The sequence below is a fragment of the Callithrix jacchus genome, chromosome 16 (genome assembly GCF_049354715.1).
Source record: "Callithrix jacchus isolate 240 chromosome 16, calJac240_pri, whole genome shotgun sequence".
NCBI lineage: Eukaryota > Metazoa > Chordata > Mammalia > Primates > Cebidae > Callithrix > Callithrix jacchus.
The window spans coordinates 98,619,039-98,637,500 of NC_133517.1; the positions used below are offsets into that span (position 1 = coordinate 98,619,039).

An 18,462-nucleotide genomic window follows, 5' to 3' on the forward strand; every position below is an offset into this window, starting at 1 on the left:
ATGGTGGTAGGCACCTGCAGTCCCAGCTACTCGGGAGGCTGGGATGAGAGGATCTTGAGCCCAGGAAGTCAAGGCTGCAGTGAGCCATGATCACAGCTCTGCACTCCAGCCTGGATGACAGAGTGAGACCCTGTCTCCAGACCAAAAAAAAAAGAAAGCACACAGAACTAGACATTTTTAGGATTAGAAATGACCTCAAAAAGCTAACTGGTCTAGCCCTCTGCCATTAAAACAGGTAAAATAGTATGATCCTACTTTATATGCCTAGCGTTGAAAAGTGTGACATTGGCATTTACAGAGATATGTTTACTGGTGAACTTTGCTCTAAGTACATGACTGAAGCAGTTCCCAGTGTATATGACAAGAATTATATATATCCTATTTTTCTGATATTTATTCTGACCACTAGAACACAAATATTTACAGATCTTTTCACTTTCGTTTCCTTTTTTACTCCTTTCTCTTGCCCTATTAAGATACTTAGGTTTCTCTGTTTAAAAAAAAATTCTCATATACTACACACCCTTTTAATAAACTGTCCCATTTCCCTCCTGCCATTTACTACCAAAAAATGCCTTCAAATAGTCTACTTTTGTTGGCCCTGTCCACTTCCTCAGCTCCCACTAACTCTTCACTCATTCCAATCTGTGGATGGGGCTGTGGGTCAAAGGAGGCAGAGGGAACAGAAGACAGATACAACAGCACTGTGTTATGTGGCTGGAGGGGGCTCATAGGTCCGATTTGTTTATTAGGACGAGCTTGTAGCTACAGTGTTGACGATGCACAGCAGGGGAGGAAGCCTTGTTAAGAGGTGGAAGCCTGAATCATGCAATGGGAATGGGCATGTAGAAAAGGCCCAAGTTCAAGAGGCTTTACATTTCCAACAGGAATGGGGCTAGGAGTGCGAGTGAGGGTGGAGAAGTCTGGAGAAGTAAATCCCTCTCTGAATTGTCAAAGGAATTGCTTTTTTTTGGTCCTGATTCTTCTGGAACCTTATGCAGCATTTACTCCCTAGCCCATCATCTTCTGGAACCTTTCTCCTCCTTGCTTCCTCCAAATGTTTTCCATTTCTCTTCTTCCTCTCTCACTAATTCATGCTCGGCTCTTGAGCACCTCCTCTTTCTCTCCCTTGCTTCCATTCATGCTGCACCCTCTTCCCAGGTCTTCTAAAAGAATCCAATTGCCCACCCACCAGCATCCTTTTTAAAGACTTCCTAATCCAGACCCACCTCTCCTTCCCAGGCCCCTCCTGAGCTCTAGATCTATATTCTCATGTGTTTACTTATTACTCATCCCTTCCTGGACCTCCCATAGTTCCCTCAAATGTAGCATATCAAAAACGGAACTATCTTCCCCCCCAAACTCTCTCTTCTCTTCCATGTCAGCCTCCCATACTGGAAACCTAAACTACACATGACTCCTCCTTCATCCCCATTCCTCACTCATACCCCTGATCCTGTTGGAAATGTAAAATCTCTTGAACTTGACCCCTTTTTCACATTGCCATTCCCATTGCATTAATTCAGGCTTCCATCATCTCTTGCTTGGAGTGTATCAGCCGCCTTTTAAGAAGGCTGCCTCCCCTGATGTTCATCACCAATACTGGCTACAAGCTCCTCCTAATAAACACATCTGACCCGTGAGCCCCTTCCAGCTACATAACACAGTGCTGTTGTATCTATCTGCCTCCCCTCCCTCCTTTGACCCACAGCCCCATTTCCTTATGACCCCTGAAAACTCACCCTCATGGGCACGCCTCAGATTGGACCTCTTTATCTATTTACTTGCCTGTTTTGTTCCAGAAGACCCTGCACTTCTTCAGGACATGAACTTGTATTGGTTGATCAATGAGTCAATCAGGCCATCAGTCCTAGTGTCCTGCCTACTTAAAGCCCTGATCCTCATGTTACGGCCCTGCAATCCATTTTCATAGTCCTTATCTCTATCCTGGTGCTGTCACTTCCTACCTCTTCCTCTCACCCCTGCCCTCCATCAGTCTTTAAGATTGGGCGTCCATCATTCTCAGCAAACTGACACAAGAACAGAAAATCAAACACTGCATGTTCTCACTCATAAGTGGGAGTTGAACAATGAGAACACATGGACATGGGAAGGGGAACATCACACACCGGGGCCTGTCGGAGCTGGAGGTCTAGGGGAGGGATAGCAGGGGTGGGGATATAGGCAACAGATAGCATTAGGAGAAATACTTAGATGAGGGGATGATGGATGCAGCAAACCGCCATGGCACATGTATACCTACGTAACAAACCTGCACGTTCTGCACATGTGCCCCAGAAATTAAATTATACTAAAAATAATAATAATAAAGATTGAGTATCCCAACTCAGATCGCCTTTCTTGGGTGTGCCATACTTTGTGCCAACCCCTCTGCCCCATTTATCTTCCTACTTCTATGCCACATTCAGTTCTTTCATTATCACAGCTTTCCTCAGTCAGTGATAAGCACTAGAAGGGGTTCTAGTCTCTGTGATTTACTTCTGTTTTTTATACTTTACTGAAAATTTCATGATAGTCCAGACTTGAAGCCTTATCAACAAATTCTAACTCTTTGCCTAGAGGCAAAATAAATTCTTCATCTAGCTAAGAAAAGGGTCACATAGCCTGAAACCAGAAAATTAATGGCCTGAGTTAAATTCTTTGTATATTAAAGATGCATCAAGATTTATTTCCTGGAATAAACAGCATTGTTTAATGATGATGTATCTTGTATTGTTTTAACCCCAGAGAAAACATTTGAAGAGATCCAAACTACTTTTCATTATACTGTATATTTCCACAAAAAGTACTGAGATTAATTGCAGTTGGGCATTTCTCCAAAGTCAGCTCTTAAAATAAACATATTCATTCATTTATTCACTTATCCATTAAGGTGGGGATTAGACACCAAGCTTAGAGAGAGGAATTCCCATAGCAGGAATTTTAAAATTCTGGGAGAAACCCATATATCTGAAAAATCATATTAAGTTAAAGAAAGTATATTTGAAAGTAAATACCACAGAGAAAAATATAAATAATTCCAGGTATTTAAAACATAGCATAAAATAAACCTTTAATAAAGTCACATTTGAAATAACACTGTTGGCATTAGACTCTAAAGGGAAAAGGTCTCTATTATATTCATTTGTAATTTAATCCATTACCCAATTGCATCTCTAAAGACTCTAGTAGTGATGAATTTTATACTAAGATTGTGAGCTGAAGTTTGGTTTGAATTGTTAAACACCTAAGTAATATTTCATCCTCAGATGTGGCAAATTCTGTGCTTTTCTGCAACCCTGACTGCAAAGATAATAATTACAGTAATTAAGACTATTCTTTGACATATCAGTCATCTAACTCTATGCATTATACCAAGTATAAATAAGAGCACCTGAATTGGCTTTCAGGACTGATCAAATAACTTCTAAGATATGTATAAGCCTGAATACGTTTTATATTTCTCACAAAAGGAATTATAATATTGCGGCACCCACTAGCTCACATCAACCCCTTGTCTTGCCCCAGATGGAAGTCTCTTTTTCCTTCAAGGTTTACCTTAAATGGAAGCCTCACAGAGACAAGGCCCAGGAACTTTCCCTCTGATCTGGTACAGAAAAGAAAGGAAGTAAGATTTGAGAAGCCCAGTGTCTACCAGCCAGAGAAGAATAAAGTGCCCTTCACTCACGCATTAAAGCAGCCTTTCCCGGCCTGTCTGCCACAGAAGGGCAATCCCCATCCTTGCCAAAACACAAAGAAGAGTGAAGTTTTCGATGTCAAACTAGGTGAGAAAGATTCTGCATAACAAGGCCTGCGAAACTAATCATCTCTATTAGCATGTTGAAAGCTAGAAGTCCCGTAAGAATGAGAAAGGTTTGATTTTGTTAATCCTACATGCCCCAGGCTTATTTGATCACGAGGCCCTTTTCTCGGAAGGACCTTTTGTTGAGTAATACCTATGAGCAAATGTGTTCTGCAAAACCCACATTAGAACATGCAGCCCTAAGTCTCAATTACTTCATGTTATTTGGCAGGCTTGGTCATGGACATTTCGCTCACCCAGATTTTCCAAAAGACTATTCAAATGGAAACCTCTTTTGTGAACATAAAATACTTCACAAAATAATCTACACTGTGCTCATTTTCTCTCAGACAAAAAAATTAAATCAGTAGATGCTGGGGCCAAGCTTGTCATTCTATACCCTAAACCTGATTATTAAGTCAGCCTTTCTAACAAAGCTGCCACAAAACCCACCATCAGGTATTAGAAACCTAAGGGAGAAAACTGTATTTTGTTTTGGTTTGTTTTGTCTTTGAGATGGACTCTTGCTCTGTCGCCCAGGCTGGAGTGTAGTGGCGCGATCTTAGCTCACTGCAACCTCCGCTTCCCGCGTTCAAGGGATCCTCCTGCCTCAGCCTCCCAAGTAGCTGGGACTACAGGTGCCCACCATCACACCCGACTAATTTTTGTATATTTTAGTAGAGACAGGGTTTCACCATATTGGCCATGCTAACTCCTGACCTTGTGATCCGCCCGCCTTGACCTCCCAAAGTGCTGGGATTACAGGCGTGAGCCACCGGGCCCGGCCAAAAACTGTATGTCTTTATAGGACATCAGTATCTATGGCATGATGTTATTTGCTTTACTGACTGAATGCACATATCACTTGGGTGTCCACTCAAGTTTGCACTTCTTCGGTAGCATTAGCCAACACTCTCTGAGCGGCTGAGCCCTACGTCTAGCTCAGGCTACATTCTGTTCTTTACCTGCCCACTGGCCCTATACATGGGGTGCTGTTATCCTCTGCATCTGGTGGATGGAGAAGTTGAGGCTGGGGAAGGTCCAGGAACTTGTTTAAGGTCGCATGAGTACTAAGCAGTGGAGCCAGAACACAAAACCAGTTTGTTCACTTCTGGGATGCACATGCCTTACTCAATGCCTCTCTCTACAGAATTAATAAACTGACTACCAAGGATCAGATCTTTGTCCAAACCTGGTCCTAGAGAGAACCTTTGCAGAGCTCATTTCTTGTGGACAGAGAAGCCATATGCTGTGGCCATAGGCTATGCATTTAAGAACTTGGTGAGGAAAAATGAGGTAAAATCAGGCTCAGATATTGGTACCAGCAGTGGGGCATCCAGTGCTGAAATTTTGTCTATCTCTTTTGCCACACACCCCTTCAGCTGCCAGTACCCTTTGAATTAGGTTGATGCAAAAGTAATTGTGGCTTTTCATTCCTTTTAATGGGGAAAATTGTAATTACTTTTGCACCAACCTAATGCAGAACCCCTTTGCCATGTAAAGTAACATCTTCACAGCTTCCAGAGATTAGACCAGGGACTTCTATGAGGGGCCATTATGCTGCCTATCAGAGCTGTATCATTTAGCCCCTCTGAGCCTCAGTTTCCTCACCTGTAAACTGACGATAGCACCTACCTCCTAAGTGGTTGTGAGGATTCAATGAACTTGTACACAGAAAGCCCTGACAACAGTGCACAGGATGTGGGAGACGCACAGCAAGTGCTGTTACTCTTTATAACCTGTGAGATGGCAATCAATCCTGCAGCCTCTTCCTGGGGCACCGCAACCTGCAGACATCACGGCTTCTTTAATACTGATGTTTTCAGGGACGAGGAAAAAAAATGTTGCTAGAAACAAATTAACATTCACTCATACTGCTTTAATATTTTATTACCGGGAGCTGTGCGACTTCTTGCCACAGGCAGAACCAGGGCAACTATAGTTATTCTGTGAAAAATAGGAACTCATGTTTTATTAATCTGAAGCCACAGAGATGGAATTTGCCCACACACAAAAAAAGTCACTCATGGTTTCTAGAACCGATAACAAATGCCTGCAAAAATTAATAATCGGCATGATCATCGATTTACCTAACAGGCTCTGTGTGTTCACGCAGGAAGAGCTTTCTTTTCTCCAGCAACAAATACAGTGGCCCAAATGCTGCTGTGAGTTGTCTGTAATTCTCATGTGAGAAATGGAAGCCTGTGGTTGAGGGGAGATCGAAACCAGAGGGATATTTCTGTTAACAATTGGTGAGCTGCACAGAAATTAGGACACTCAATGTTTTGATGGCCGTTTTCGGGAAGGCAAAGAGAGAGGAGTTTAATAGCTTTTGTAGCACTACTCACTTAAATTAAAGGTCTGGCAAATAAGTCCCAAAAAGAAAGTTAAAATAATTGGTTTAATTTGCCAGAAGAAGAAAAGACAAAGGGATGATTTCATCTTCCATATTAGATGAAAAGATTTTTAAATGAGGAAGGGCCTGCTGTTTCCCATGCCCACAGAGGATTAGAGGAAAAAACAAACCCACAAGCAAACCTTGAATGGAAACAAATTTAAGTTGATTTAGAGAGGATGTTGTAAGTAGAATGCATTCCTGGAAATAGTGAAGTCCCTAACCCCTGTGGTTAAAAAAAGAAACAAAATTAGTGATGGTACTGTCTGCTGTTAGAAAAATGTACATTCGTACTTACAAATTCAGTCCAAGGATACCATCTCTTAAAAAATAATAGCTTGGGCTGGGTGTGGTGGCTTATGCCTATAATCCCAGCACTTTGGGAGGCTGAGGTGGGTGGATCACTTGAGGTCAGGAGTTCAAGACCAACCTGGCCAACATGGCGAAACCCCGTCTCTACTAAAAATACAAAAATTAGTCAGGCGTGGTGGCAGGCACCTGTAATCCCAGCTACCTAGGAGGCTGAGGCAGGAGAATCACCTGAACCTGGGAGGCAGGGGCTGCAGTGAGCCGAGGTCGCACTATTGCACTCTAGCCTGGGCAACAGAGCAAGACTCCATCTCAAAAAAAGATGTTAAAACAAAGATAAAACTGAAAACTCAAAATTACACTAGAGTTCTAAAGGATAGGAAAATTTTAGACTTGCAGTCAATTAATATTTATTGAACAGTCAATTTATTAGACATTAGGTCTTTTTTTGGCAAGTTATTTGTAATAAATTTGAGGTGTGATTTACTCATTACTTCCATCAGTACTCACTGAATGACCAACTGCGTGCCAGGCACCAGAGATTGGGTGGTAAAAAGAGTGGGTAAGATTCCTGTTCTAGGGCTGGCATTCTAGTAGGGAAGACAGACCAGAAACACATAAACAGATGAACGAGAAGTGATGATGGCAAAATGCTCCACAGCGACCTGAAGCTGGGGGTGTGTCAGAATAATGGGTGGCTCTGTCAGATAGGAAGAGCTGGTGAACTCTCAGAGAGTTGGCATTTGACCTGTGAGCTGAGTGAGGAGGAGGAGCCATTGTGTAAAGATCAGTGAAAGAGCATTCCAGGCAGAGTAAACAATGCAAAGGCACAGGCAGGAGCAATCTGAGGATTGCAAAGAACTAGGGGAAAAAAGAATTTAAAAACATTGCCACTGAGGCTGGCGTAGAGCGGACCATCCAGGAGTGAGTAGTACAAAATAAAGTCCAGGAAGTTGCCTGGGACTTTGTGATCCAGGAGGGAGTCTGGATTTTATTCTAAATGTGATAGGAAACCACAGGAGGTTTTAGCAAAGAATGAATGGGTCTAGTTTATATTTTTATTATGTGCATCATCCTGGACAAATGTCACAAATATAATGCACAGTGGAAAAAAGCAAACAAGTGAAAGCAAGTATGATTCCACTTGTATAAAGTCCAGTCATGCAAAAAGAAACTGGGTACCATTTAGGAACACATAAAAATGCAATAAACTATAAAGAAAGTCAATGATAAACACATTTTCAGTGTAGTGTTTCCTGGGGAGGTTGAAGGAGGAGGCGGGTGCAGCTGGAGAGGGGCACGTGAGAAGCTTCAGAGATGTCAGTAGATTCTGTTTCTTAGGTTGGGTGAAGGGTCTGTGAGTGCCTGTCGTATTACTCTAAATCCCTTTGATGTGCATCATCTATGTTCTCTATGAATAAAATATTTCATTATCCAAATGGTGTTTTTAAATGATTCCTCTGGCTGTGGAATGGCTGGATTACAGAGAGGCAAGAGTAAAATCAGAGATGAGTTAGAAGCAAATGCAGCTATCTAGAGAGGATGGGGGAAAGGGAGGGGTTAGGGTGGGTGCAACAGGGAGTGTGGGAATGCCACTAACCGGAGGGCAAAGGCCCCGGAGGAACAAGCTGGGAAGGTAGGAATGGAGTGGTGGGTGTTACTCACATTAACGTTGCATGTCTATTAAACATGCATGTGGAAATGTCTTGTAGATACTTGGGGAAATGAGACTGGACTCCCAGGGAGGTCAGGACTGGAGATTACTGGCGGGAGGGGTGTTTGAGCTTTGGGTCTGGAAGGCCTAGGTGCTTATACTGCTCTCCTGTGTCAGCCCTAGGAATCTCAGCCACCCTCAACTCTCATTCATATGAGAACTGCTGCAAAATCAAAATGAGAAGTGTGGCATTTTGAAGACTTTGTGTAAAATAACTTACTCTTTTCTTCTTCATTTCTAGATTTTAGAAATCTTAATTTTCTGCATTCTCCTATATTTCTATAAAAGAAAAGGAGTGAAGCACATGGTGATTCTGCTAACCCTGGTGGCACTTCTAGGTAAAGGTGTATTTTGTTTTCTTATTCTTAATTGAGCTACGCTGAGTCATAAATGAGGTTTGAAGGAAAAGACTTGAGCATTCCACTCCTTTCTCATTGTTTGTATTTTTCAGCTCTGATCTATAGAAAGAAACTGAGTCTAAATTATAAAAAGCATACATTGCCTGTCCGTTACTGTAATTGACATATATTTAATTGTTTAAAAAATACATTTTAGGATTTTCTGCTTCTTGATAACCTTATTTGCTCCCTGACAATTAAGATATTTGTTAATAAGTAATTGAAAATCTTACAAAAGAAATTAATGAACCCAGTTGAAACTCTCGTGTCAGGAATTGTTTAGCAAGACCCATACTGTTTATATTTTCTTTAAAAACTTTAAAATGTGACTAATATGAAACATCGATGTAAGCAGTATGATTTTCACCACATTTTTTTCATTCATTGTTTACCAATCCTTTTACTTTTTCCAGAAACACCTTGTTAGAGTTGAAAATGAGTGCTTAGATAAGCCCACTATATATTTTTTAATATATCTTCCCTCCCTTCTCCTTTTCTGTCTCTTTATGTCTCTCTGTCCCTGTCTCTTTCTTTACTTCTCTTTCTCTCTCTTTCCCCCACCCCTCCACGCAGGCACAGACACACACACACACACACACACACTCATGTATACCAACACTAGGAGATCTCACTAATCATTTAGGAAATTCCTTTTTTAAAATTTTATTTGTAATTCTTCCTTTATTTCCTCTTTGCCAGTCAAATGACGTAAGCATCACGTGTTGTTTGCCATGACCTGGAAGGCTGTGCTCATACCCCCGGGGCAGCATCCAGCCTCCATGCTAATGAGGCGCTGGGTATTCCTGTTCCTATCTCATCAACTAGTTCTCTTTTTTGTACTGGAAGATTTGTGTTTTTGATAGTTTCTTATAGAAACAAATGTACCCTATGCTATATTTAGATATGCTGTAGATCAAGAGAAGAGAAAGAGAACATTATATTTGTTTTTTTCCAAATTATCAAGTAGGGAAAACAAAAGCACGCACTTAAGAAACAAAATGTACCTTGTATAAGAAAATGTTGAAAACAAATCAACTTTAAATAGGAATGTAAGATAACAGAATTAAGATAATGCATAGCAGTGATGATAATAAATGTAAATAGAATAAGTTTACCTAGTAAAACAAACAAACAAAAAAGAAACATTCTCAAGGTGGATGTCAGAGAAACTTCCAGATTGATTTTGAAATTGAATTCAGCCAAGTTGCACTAGTACAGGTGTAAGGGTAATTAAAATAGCTGCCACTATGCTTCTTTCTCCTAATATCTCCTCCTCTCAACCCCAGCCCTGTCATAAATACTAAGACAGGGGCTCTCCCAGCAGTGCCAGGGCTCCACCCTTTCTGATTGGCCCTTGCAGGTTGCCAAGTGTTTTGGCTACATACATAAATTTTCAATAATTTTCATAAATAAAACAAGGTAACTCAGGTTGAAAGTAAAAGAAAGCACGAGATCATGATATTATTAAATGAAAATTAGGGCAGAAGATATTACATGACAAAATGAGAAGATTTATCCTGACAAAATGAGCACAATCCACAAAAATATCATATCCAATATGCAATGGAAAATCTGCAGAAAATGCAAAACTACATTAACAGAAATATAAGGGGATTAGGAGACTTCTGTCAACTCATGGAAGATAATTAGACAGAAAGCCGTATAAAGACAGAGGATCTGATAATTAATTGGAATAAATAATCTAAATCCTGAAAACAGAGGATAAACTTTCTTTCAAGTGCCTGTGTAACATTTACAAAAGTTGATCACATAATTGGCCATGAAGAAATCCTTGATAAATTCCAGGAAGTTGAAATAGTACAGACCACATCCTCAGATCACAGTGAAATAAAAACAGAAAATAATAACAAAAATAGAAACCAGTAAAACCCTACCACCTGGAAATGTTAACACTACTCCTGAACTGCAGCTGTGCAAAGTAGAAACCAAGATTTAATAGCAGCATTTTAAAATTATTATTAAAGCACTTAATATTAAAACTAAAGTTTATGACTAATGCTATATTCAGAGGAAATTGCTTTAAATGTAAGTCAATTAAACACTCAACTCAAGAAATTAGAAAAATACTGAAATAAAGCTAAAGAAAGCAGAAAGAGCATTTAATTAAAAGGCAAAAATTAATGAAATTGCTTATTTTTAAATGAATTTTGAATAAATTGCTTGTTTTTAAATGAAAATAACTATGGAGGAAATAAAGGAGTTGTTGAAAAGCTGTATCCTAAAAAAAGAACCAGACCTAAAGAGTTCCAAAGGGAATATCTTCAAATCCTTAAGGAATAGATTATTCTGATGTTGTTGCAGCTATGTAAGGACATAAGAAAGCTTTTACTTTTTAAAAAGCATAATCAGCTAAGACTCACATCCCAAATAGAAAAAAAATAGAATAAAAACACTATGAGTGTCACTGCTAAATATTGATACAAAAATCCCAAATAAAATATTAGCAAATAAAGCACAGAGCAAATTATACTCAGTAACCAAGTGGTCTTTATTTTGTTTTTTGGTTGTTTTGAGATACACAGTGCCTTGCTCTGTCACCCAGACTGGAGTGTAGTGGCACAATCATAGATCATTGCAGCCTCAAAATCCCAGGCTCAAGTGATCCTCCTACCTCAGCCTCCTGAGGAGCTGGGATTACAGATGTGTAGCACCATGCCTGGCTAATTTTTTTTTTTTTTTTTTTTTTTGTAGAGACAGGGTATCCTTGTGTTGCCAGAGCTGGTGTCAAACTCCTAGGCTCAAGCGATCCTCCTGTCTCACAATCCCAAAGTGCTGGGATTATAGGCATGAGCCACTGCGCCTGGCCCAAGTAGTCTTAATAAAACTGGTTCTTCTTTGTAACACTTAGAACAATTTGTACTTCGTATTCTACTTATATGTTGTCATGAGCCCCTCCTTCCTGGCCAGATGAGCTACATGAGGACATAGACTGTGTCTATTATTTAGAGTATATATTCTTTAAATAGAATTGATCACAGTGAGTACACAGTAAACATTAATATAGTTAATTATGGGAATGAAAGAAGGATTCTTTAAGAAATTCATTAATATAGTTCACCAAGTTTCATAATGTACCCCTAATAAAGAAGTTGATGGTGAAATACCAGAAGTGGTCTTATTACAGCAAGAAATAAGAACCAAGATCTCACTCTGGACTGTGTGCTCATCTTGAATATTGTACAATGAACATTAGTGCTTTTAAAAAATGATTATGAAAGTCATGTTGTAACTTAGGAAGATATGTACAGTGATATATAAATGGAAAAAGGAACACACAACATTTTACCCACCTTTCACTGTGATTAGTAAAACATACACGAGGCAAAAACTGGAACTGCGTGAGAAGTAGCAAAGTACATAGGTGGATTTTTTTCTTTACTTCATTGTCATGATATTGCTTGTGTGATTGATAATAAATGGAATCAAAAAAAGAATATAGCAAGTGAGGGTAGTCAGAAGAAAGAAACCTGGCTTCTGGTGAGCTGCCCCCTTTGCCAGTGGCAGTGATCACTCTTAGAGGACTCCAGGCAGGGCTCAGTGGCTCACGCCTATAATCCCAGCACTTTGGGAGGCCAAAGCAGGTGGATCACTCCTAAGGTCAGGAGTTTGAGACCAGCCTAGCCAACATGGTAAAACCCCATCTCTACTAAAAATACAAAAATTAGCTAGGTGTGGCAGGCACCTGTAATTCCAGCTACTCAGGAGGCTGAGGCAAGAGACTCATTTGAATCTAGGAGGCTGAGGTTGCAGTGAACCGAGATCATACCGTTGCACTCCTGGCGACAAGAGCAAAACTCTGCCTCAAAAAAAAAAAAAAGAAAAAAAAAAAAGGATTCCAAAGCCTCTGGGCTGATCAGGAAACCAGGAAAGACAGGAAGTCCTTCTGTATCCGTGCAACTCTGGTTGTCAGAGACAAATTAATAAGTAAAATGTTTATGGCTCTCATAAGGAAACGTTGATGGCAACCTAGGAAAAATTTGGGAAGGAGCTATTGATGAAAAATTAAGAGGAAATTGAGAGGGCCAAATTTCAAAAACATCTCAGCATATGTTTAGAAAAAATGGTGTTATTCTAATTATGAAAGTATATATGATAATTATTGATAATTAAGAAAATAGAGAAAGATACAAAGAAAAATATAAAAATCTACGTAATTGAGCACTGTATGACAGAGTATTTCTGCTACTCCCTGGAAGGCAGTTTGCTAGTATATTTTACAAGCCTTCACAGTGGCTGTCAACAGGAATTCCCCTTTAGGTGATTTCCTAAGGAAATAGGCAGAGTGATATACAAAGATTTGTGTTCAAGAATATTCATCACAGCCCGGTTTTTAATGGCAAAAATTGGATACAATCTAAATATCCAAAAATAGGGAACTGCCAAAATAAATTGTATATTCATACAAAAGCATACTCTATGGCCAATAAAAGTCATGCTTTATTTTTAGTAGAGACAGGGTTTCATCATCTTGGCCAGGCTGATACTAGCTGGGTGTGGTGGTGGGTGCCTGTAATCCCAGATACTCCGGAGGCTGAGGCAGAGAATTGCTTGAACCCGGGAGGCAGAGGTTGCAGTGAGCCAAGATCGCACCACTGTACTCAGGCCTGGGCAACAGAGTGAGACTGTCTCAAAAAAAAAACAAAAACAAAAACAAAAAAGTCATGCTTTACCAGAATACTTAATGGCATGCAAAATACATAATGGTAAATAGGTTCCTAAGCGGCATATACTTGGAAAATAAATTCCTAAGTAGCATACAACTTATGATTCACATGTTGCAACATATCCATACTTAGGGAAATAACAACATGTCCAAATGTCAGAAATGATTTGGTGTGAGTGCTGAAACTACAGGAGATTTTAATTTTCCCTTCCAGGCTTTTCCACGTTCTCCAAAATTTTTAAATGAATGTGTTTCCCTTTCCAGGTTGTTTTACATGAATTTAAAGTTAATTCATTTTCCCAGTGCTAGAGATAACCACTGGCAATATGTTGGTGTGGTTTCTTCTAGCCTTTTTTTTTCTGTGCATACCTAAGTACTTTCTATTTTCAAGTATAATGTTAGAACACTGCATTACAATTCTGTATTTCCACCTATCCTCATCAACCACCCCCCAAAAATACTTAGAAGTACTCAACACCAGCCTAGAAATAACTTACAGAGTTAAAATAGTGATTAATCAGTTGACAATTGTGCATGCTTTGAATATATGATTGGTAATAGAAACTGTTAGTTTGTTTAGCAGTTTAACAGAGAATTCTAGTTTTGTCTTTGTTTTGTGTTTAAGTATAATATAAAATCAGATAGTGGTTAAATCAGATGACCTTTAAGGTCCTTCGCAATTCTAAGGTTCTTAGGCTAATGGAACAGTACCTTCAACTCCTCCATTAATTATCCCGTTGGGAAACCTGGCTGTTCAGACCACAAGATCATAATCACATTGTGCTCTAATTTCAGTCAGTGTTTAGGAGGAAATTGAGGTCCCTCAAGAGCTAACCTACAAACTTAAACCATCAAGTGACACACAGATCTCTATAGGTATTTAAAATGCCTAGGTTAGCTAAGATGTTACTATTGGCATAATCAGTAAGAAATAGGTAAAAGAGTTAGGTCAAAAGACATTTTTAAGATGGAGAGAGGACTGATTGTAAGGGACTCTTTGTTGAGGATTGGGGATTTGTTTTTATAATTTATTACTGATGTCCTTTGTCAATTACGATTTTTAACTGAAAGAAAAGCCTTATTTAGAAGTGTGCCCTAGTACCCTTCAAGTTAAAGCATATTTCAATTTTTGGATAAGGATACTATGGGAGGCTCTTCTTGGCTGGTCACCACTTCCTATTTTAAATATATACAAATATATTTCAAATAGATATATATATACCTTTTCAAATAAAAGTAAGAAAACTCAGATATATTATGACCAAGCAGATCAACAGCAACAAAGGAAATATTTCTCCTTCGCATTGCCTTTGACTTATAATTTTTTGATTTCATGTAAAAATTATTTTTGAACTTTCAGTGGGTTTCAGCTAAATTATGGAATTATCTGCAACAGTAACTTCAAGGGACATAAGAGAGAAGGCATTCTCTTCTTCCTTACAGAAAGATGATGTTGCTGGAAAATGTTCTATTACTTTCATAGTGATATAACCTTACCAAGTTACTTTTTCTTAATTGCTGTTTGGAACCTATGAAAAGTTTGTTCTCATAAGGGATTGGTTCCTCTTTAGTATAGAAAAGAAATAGATATTGCTTATGTAAACCTTAAATGTATGGGTCACCCTGAGAAATGAATACTCGACTCTGGTCCTGCTTCCAATTATTGTCATTGTCAAAAATATTTTTAATGAAACTTCCAGGTATCGCCTGGAAAGGCTTATACATAGACTTAGTACAACTCACTTGATCTTAGCCAAAAGGCTGAGAAGCAATGACTTAGTACAACCCTAAGTAAACTCAAGAAGTGAGCTGCATTTCACTTTCCAGTCTTCTCATCTCTTTGGTTTTTAAATTTTCAATATAGTTTAATAGTTATTTTCTCATTAATGTCACATGGACGATCTGACTTTTCTTATCTCCTCCCTCCATTGTTTTTGCCTTTCCCATCTACTAGTAATTATAACCTCCACAGCATTCTTTCAACTGTTAGGGCTGGAAAAGAAGCATCTTACTCCAAAGATAAAAAACACACAGTCACACAGCAGACCTTTAGCTGATTTAAGCAAATTTGAAATCCAGCACAGCTCCAGCTATGAGGCCACAGCTTGGTTAATGTCATATCCCTTCCTATACCTCTCACAGCTGTGTTCATTCTTAAAGCATAATTGGTATATTTGCTACACAACTATGTAAGCTTAAGATATTTATTTGTTAATTCTATCTCAAATATGTTCTTTATTTGTGTCTTTTTTTTTTCTTTTTCAGCCTCATTGACTGTTATTTCAGTAAAGGCCGTCTCAGGCATGATCACTTTTTCTGTGACGGATAAAATGCAACTAACTTATCCCATTTTCTATATCATGTTTGTCATCATGATAGCATCTTGTGTTTTCCAAGTCAAGTAAGTTAGCTTCTGCATACTCACTAATCTTTCAACATTCCTGTGCTTCTCTGGGCATTAATCTTTATTGGCTTCAGATGATAATTAAAATGAGCTACAACTGATTTCTAAGGGTGAAGGGCCTGCAGCTTGTCCTCAGCCAACATGCCTTGCTTGCCCCTTTGCATCTAATAAGGAGTTTTTACGAAACGTTGCCTTCATGTCTTGTGAGTTCTAAAGCGCAGCCTTAATCCAGCTAAGTGCACTTTGATACTTTCCTGATGCTCTTCTGCTTGTAATTAATATCCATGGTACACAGGTTGTCATTAGCAATAAATCAAAGGGGCAGGTCCACATCCAGGCTTTCATTCTAAATATAGGACACACATGAACCCTTCACCTTAGTTTCTTAGCTCATGCTCACTAATTGCCCAGAGATGGACGAAACCAGACGTTTGGCCGGGAGGGAAATCCTTTCTCCAAAATTTTGCATCTTTGGCCAGAATTTCCTTTGTACCCATGGGATTGTGAAATGATTGTTTTATGTTTCTCTTGGGGCCTAATAGTGATGACATGGAACATTTTTAATTTCTGCTCTTCCCTGCCCCCACCTCCATCGGCTCTAATCACTTTCCCTCCATCTCACACTGGGATTGTGCCTTTGCCTGCTGGGATTTCTTGAGTTGACCTACAAGCTTTCTGTTTACCCCAAATGCTATGCATAAGCACCATCCAAGATAAGAAATCAGAGCTCAAACTCAGAACAAGAGTGGTTCCTTCTGTAGGTGCGAGAAGTACCATCTAATTGTTATGGGCTGAAGATAGGCCCTGTTACAGGGTCTGTGGAGAGTTACCGGAGAAACCTGATGTTTTGTCACTGGTTTGCCATTTCCTTATAAAGCCTGTGTTTCTAATACTTGAATTTTGCTATTTTGTTTTTCTCTTTCTTCTTCTGAATTGATTGGGACTGCCACAGTATCTTTTGGGATTAGTGGCATTGTCTTCATACTATACTTTGTAAATTTGACAGGCAGACACAGTTGGAGGTAAACTGCATCCCGTCACCCTTGTCTCATCTCTGCACCCATCAACTGTACAACTGTGGTTCTCAGCCTTGGTTGCCCATTAAAATGACCTGGTTTTTGTACATATGTATACACATGCATGTATATGACCTGGCTTTTTTTTTTTTTTTGAGATGGAGTTTCGCTCTTGTTACCCAGTCTGGAGTGCAATGGCGCGATCTCGGCTCACCGCAACCTCCGCCTCCTGGGTTCAGGCAATTCTCCTGCCTCAGCCTCCTGAGTAGCTGGGATTACAGGCACACGCCACCATGCCCAGATAATTTTTTGTATTTTTAGTAGAGACGGGGTTTCACCGTGTTGACCAGGATGGTCTCGATCTCTTGATCTCGTGATCCACCCGCCTCGGCCTCCCAAAGTGCTGGGATTACAGGCTTGAGCCACCGTTCCCGGCATGACCTGGCTTTTATACATATATGTACATGCATGCATACATGCACATACATGCATTTATATATACCTGCATATGTGTACGTATACACACACCCAGACTCTACCCACAAAGTACTTTTTTCAATTGCTCTAGAGTAGGACCTAAGCATTAGTGCTTTTTAAAAGCACCCCAGTGATAGTGCAATTCACTGCTTAAAAAAACAATCTAGTCCCTAGCAGGGCAGTAGAGCACAGTTGTGGGAACTGAATTCATATTGGTGGCCAGAATGAGAAGCTGAGCTCGCACATGTGCTCTGCAGATGGAGCACTGAGCATTGTTTTTGAAACATTAAACATTCCTTTACTTCTCCATCTTCTTTCTTGGCACGTGGCATGTCAATGGATAGCTATACTATTCCCCAGATATGATATTTAACAGATTCTAGGATCTATCCTAATGAATCAGGCCCAGTGTGATACTGGTCCAGCAGCTTGAATCGCTTCCAACTCAAACTTCTGTGGCCTCGGAATATGATTAATTGCTTTTCATTGTTACTGTTGTTGGTTTAAACAGACCATAAAACTTGACATCTGATCTCATACATCAGATGCATATAAGCTATGACTGCTGATTGGAAATGCCCTTTCACTGCACTTCCTTTCCCTTTGTAGTTGTAGCTAAAGAACATGCGTTTCTTGAAGTTATTGTTAACTTATTGCTGAATGTCTCTTAAAGCCAAAGCTCCAGTAAGTGTCTTCTGCCCTAGGTTCCTGAATCAAGCCACGAAACTCTACAATATGACAACGGTGGTGCCAGTTAATCACATTTTCTTTACAATCAGTGCCATCACTGCAGGTGAGTTTTGGTTTCTATACATAGGTGATTCCAAGCATAAATGAAGTTTCTCCAAGAGTAAATGAGAGAATCCAGAAATCTTTAGGTTGTAAGGATCTGTGTTGCCTCCACATGGTGTCTGAATTTCCCCCATGACAATCCTCCAGGAGAGATTCCTCTACTTTGTGTGAATGCTCTCTGCCTCCTGGGTCAGCTCAGTCCTGCTTTGGATCACTCTCATTATCTGGAGATTTCTAAGTAGAAATTGTTTTCTGATACTGGAGCTGAAATGAGTTTCCTTGCAAATTCAAGACACTCATCTTTGTTCTGCTTGTTGGAGCCTTTCCATGGCCAGCCCTTGTATTTGTCTGTTTTGTGTTGCTGTAAAGGAATACCTGAGACTGGGTAATTTATTTTTAAAAGAGGTTTATTTGGCTCATGGTTCTGCAGGCTGTACAGAAGCATGGTACCAGCATCTGCTTCTGGTCAGG

The 18,462-nt window shown here is 39.6% G+C and overlaps 1 protein-coding gene across 3 annotated transcripts in view; it reads left to right on the forward strand.

Moving 5' to 3' along the window:
- Positions 1-18,462, forward strand: part of NIPAL2 (NIPA like domain containing 2) — a 101,461-nt gene that overhangs the window by 68,662 nt on the left and 14,337 nt on the right. For all 3 annotated transcript variants that reach the window (XM_035277617.3, XM_035277619.3, XM_035277618.3), the window contains 3 exons: positions 8,462-8,558; positions 15,568-15,703; positions 17,904-17,992. In XM_035277617.3, coding sequence (XP_035133508.2) covers positions 8,462-8,558; positions 15,568-15,703; positions 17,904-17,992 — 322 coding nt within the window. The remainder of the gene's footprint in view (positions 1-8,461; positions 8,559-15,567; positions 15,704-17,903; positions 17,993-18,462) is intronic.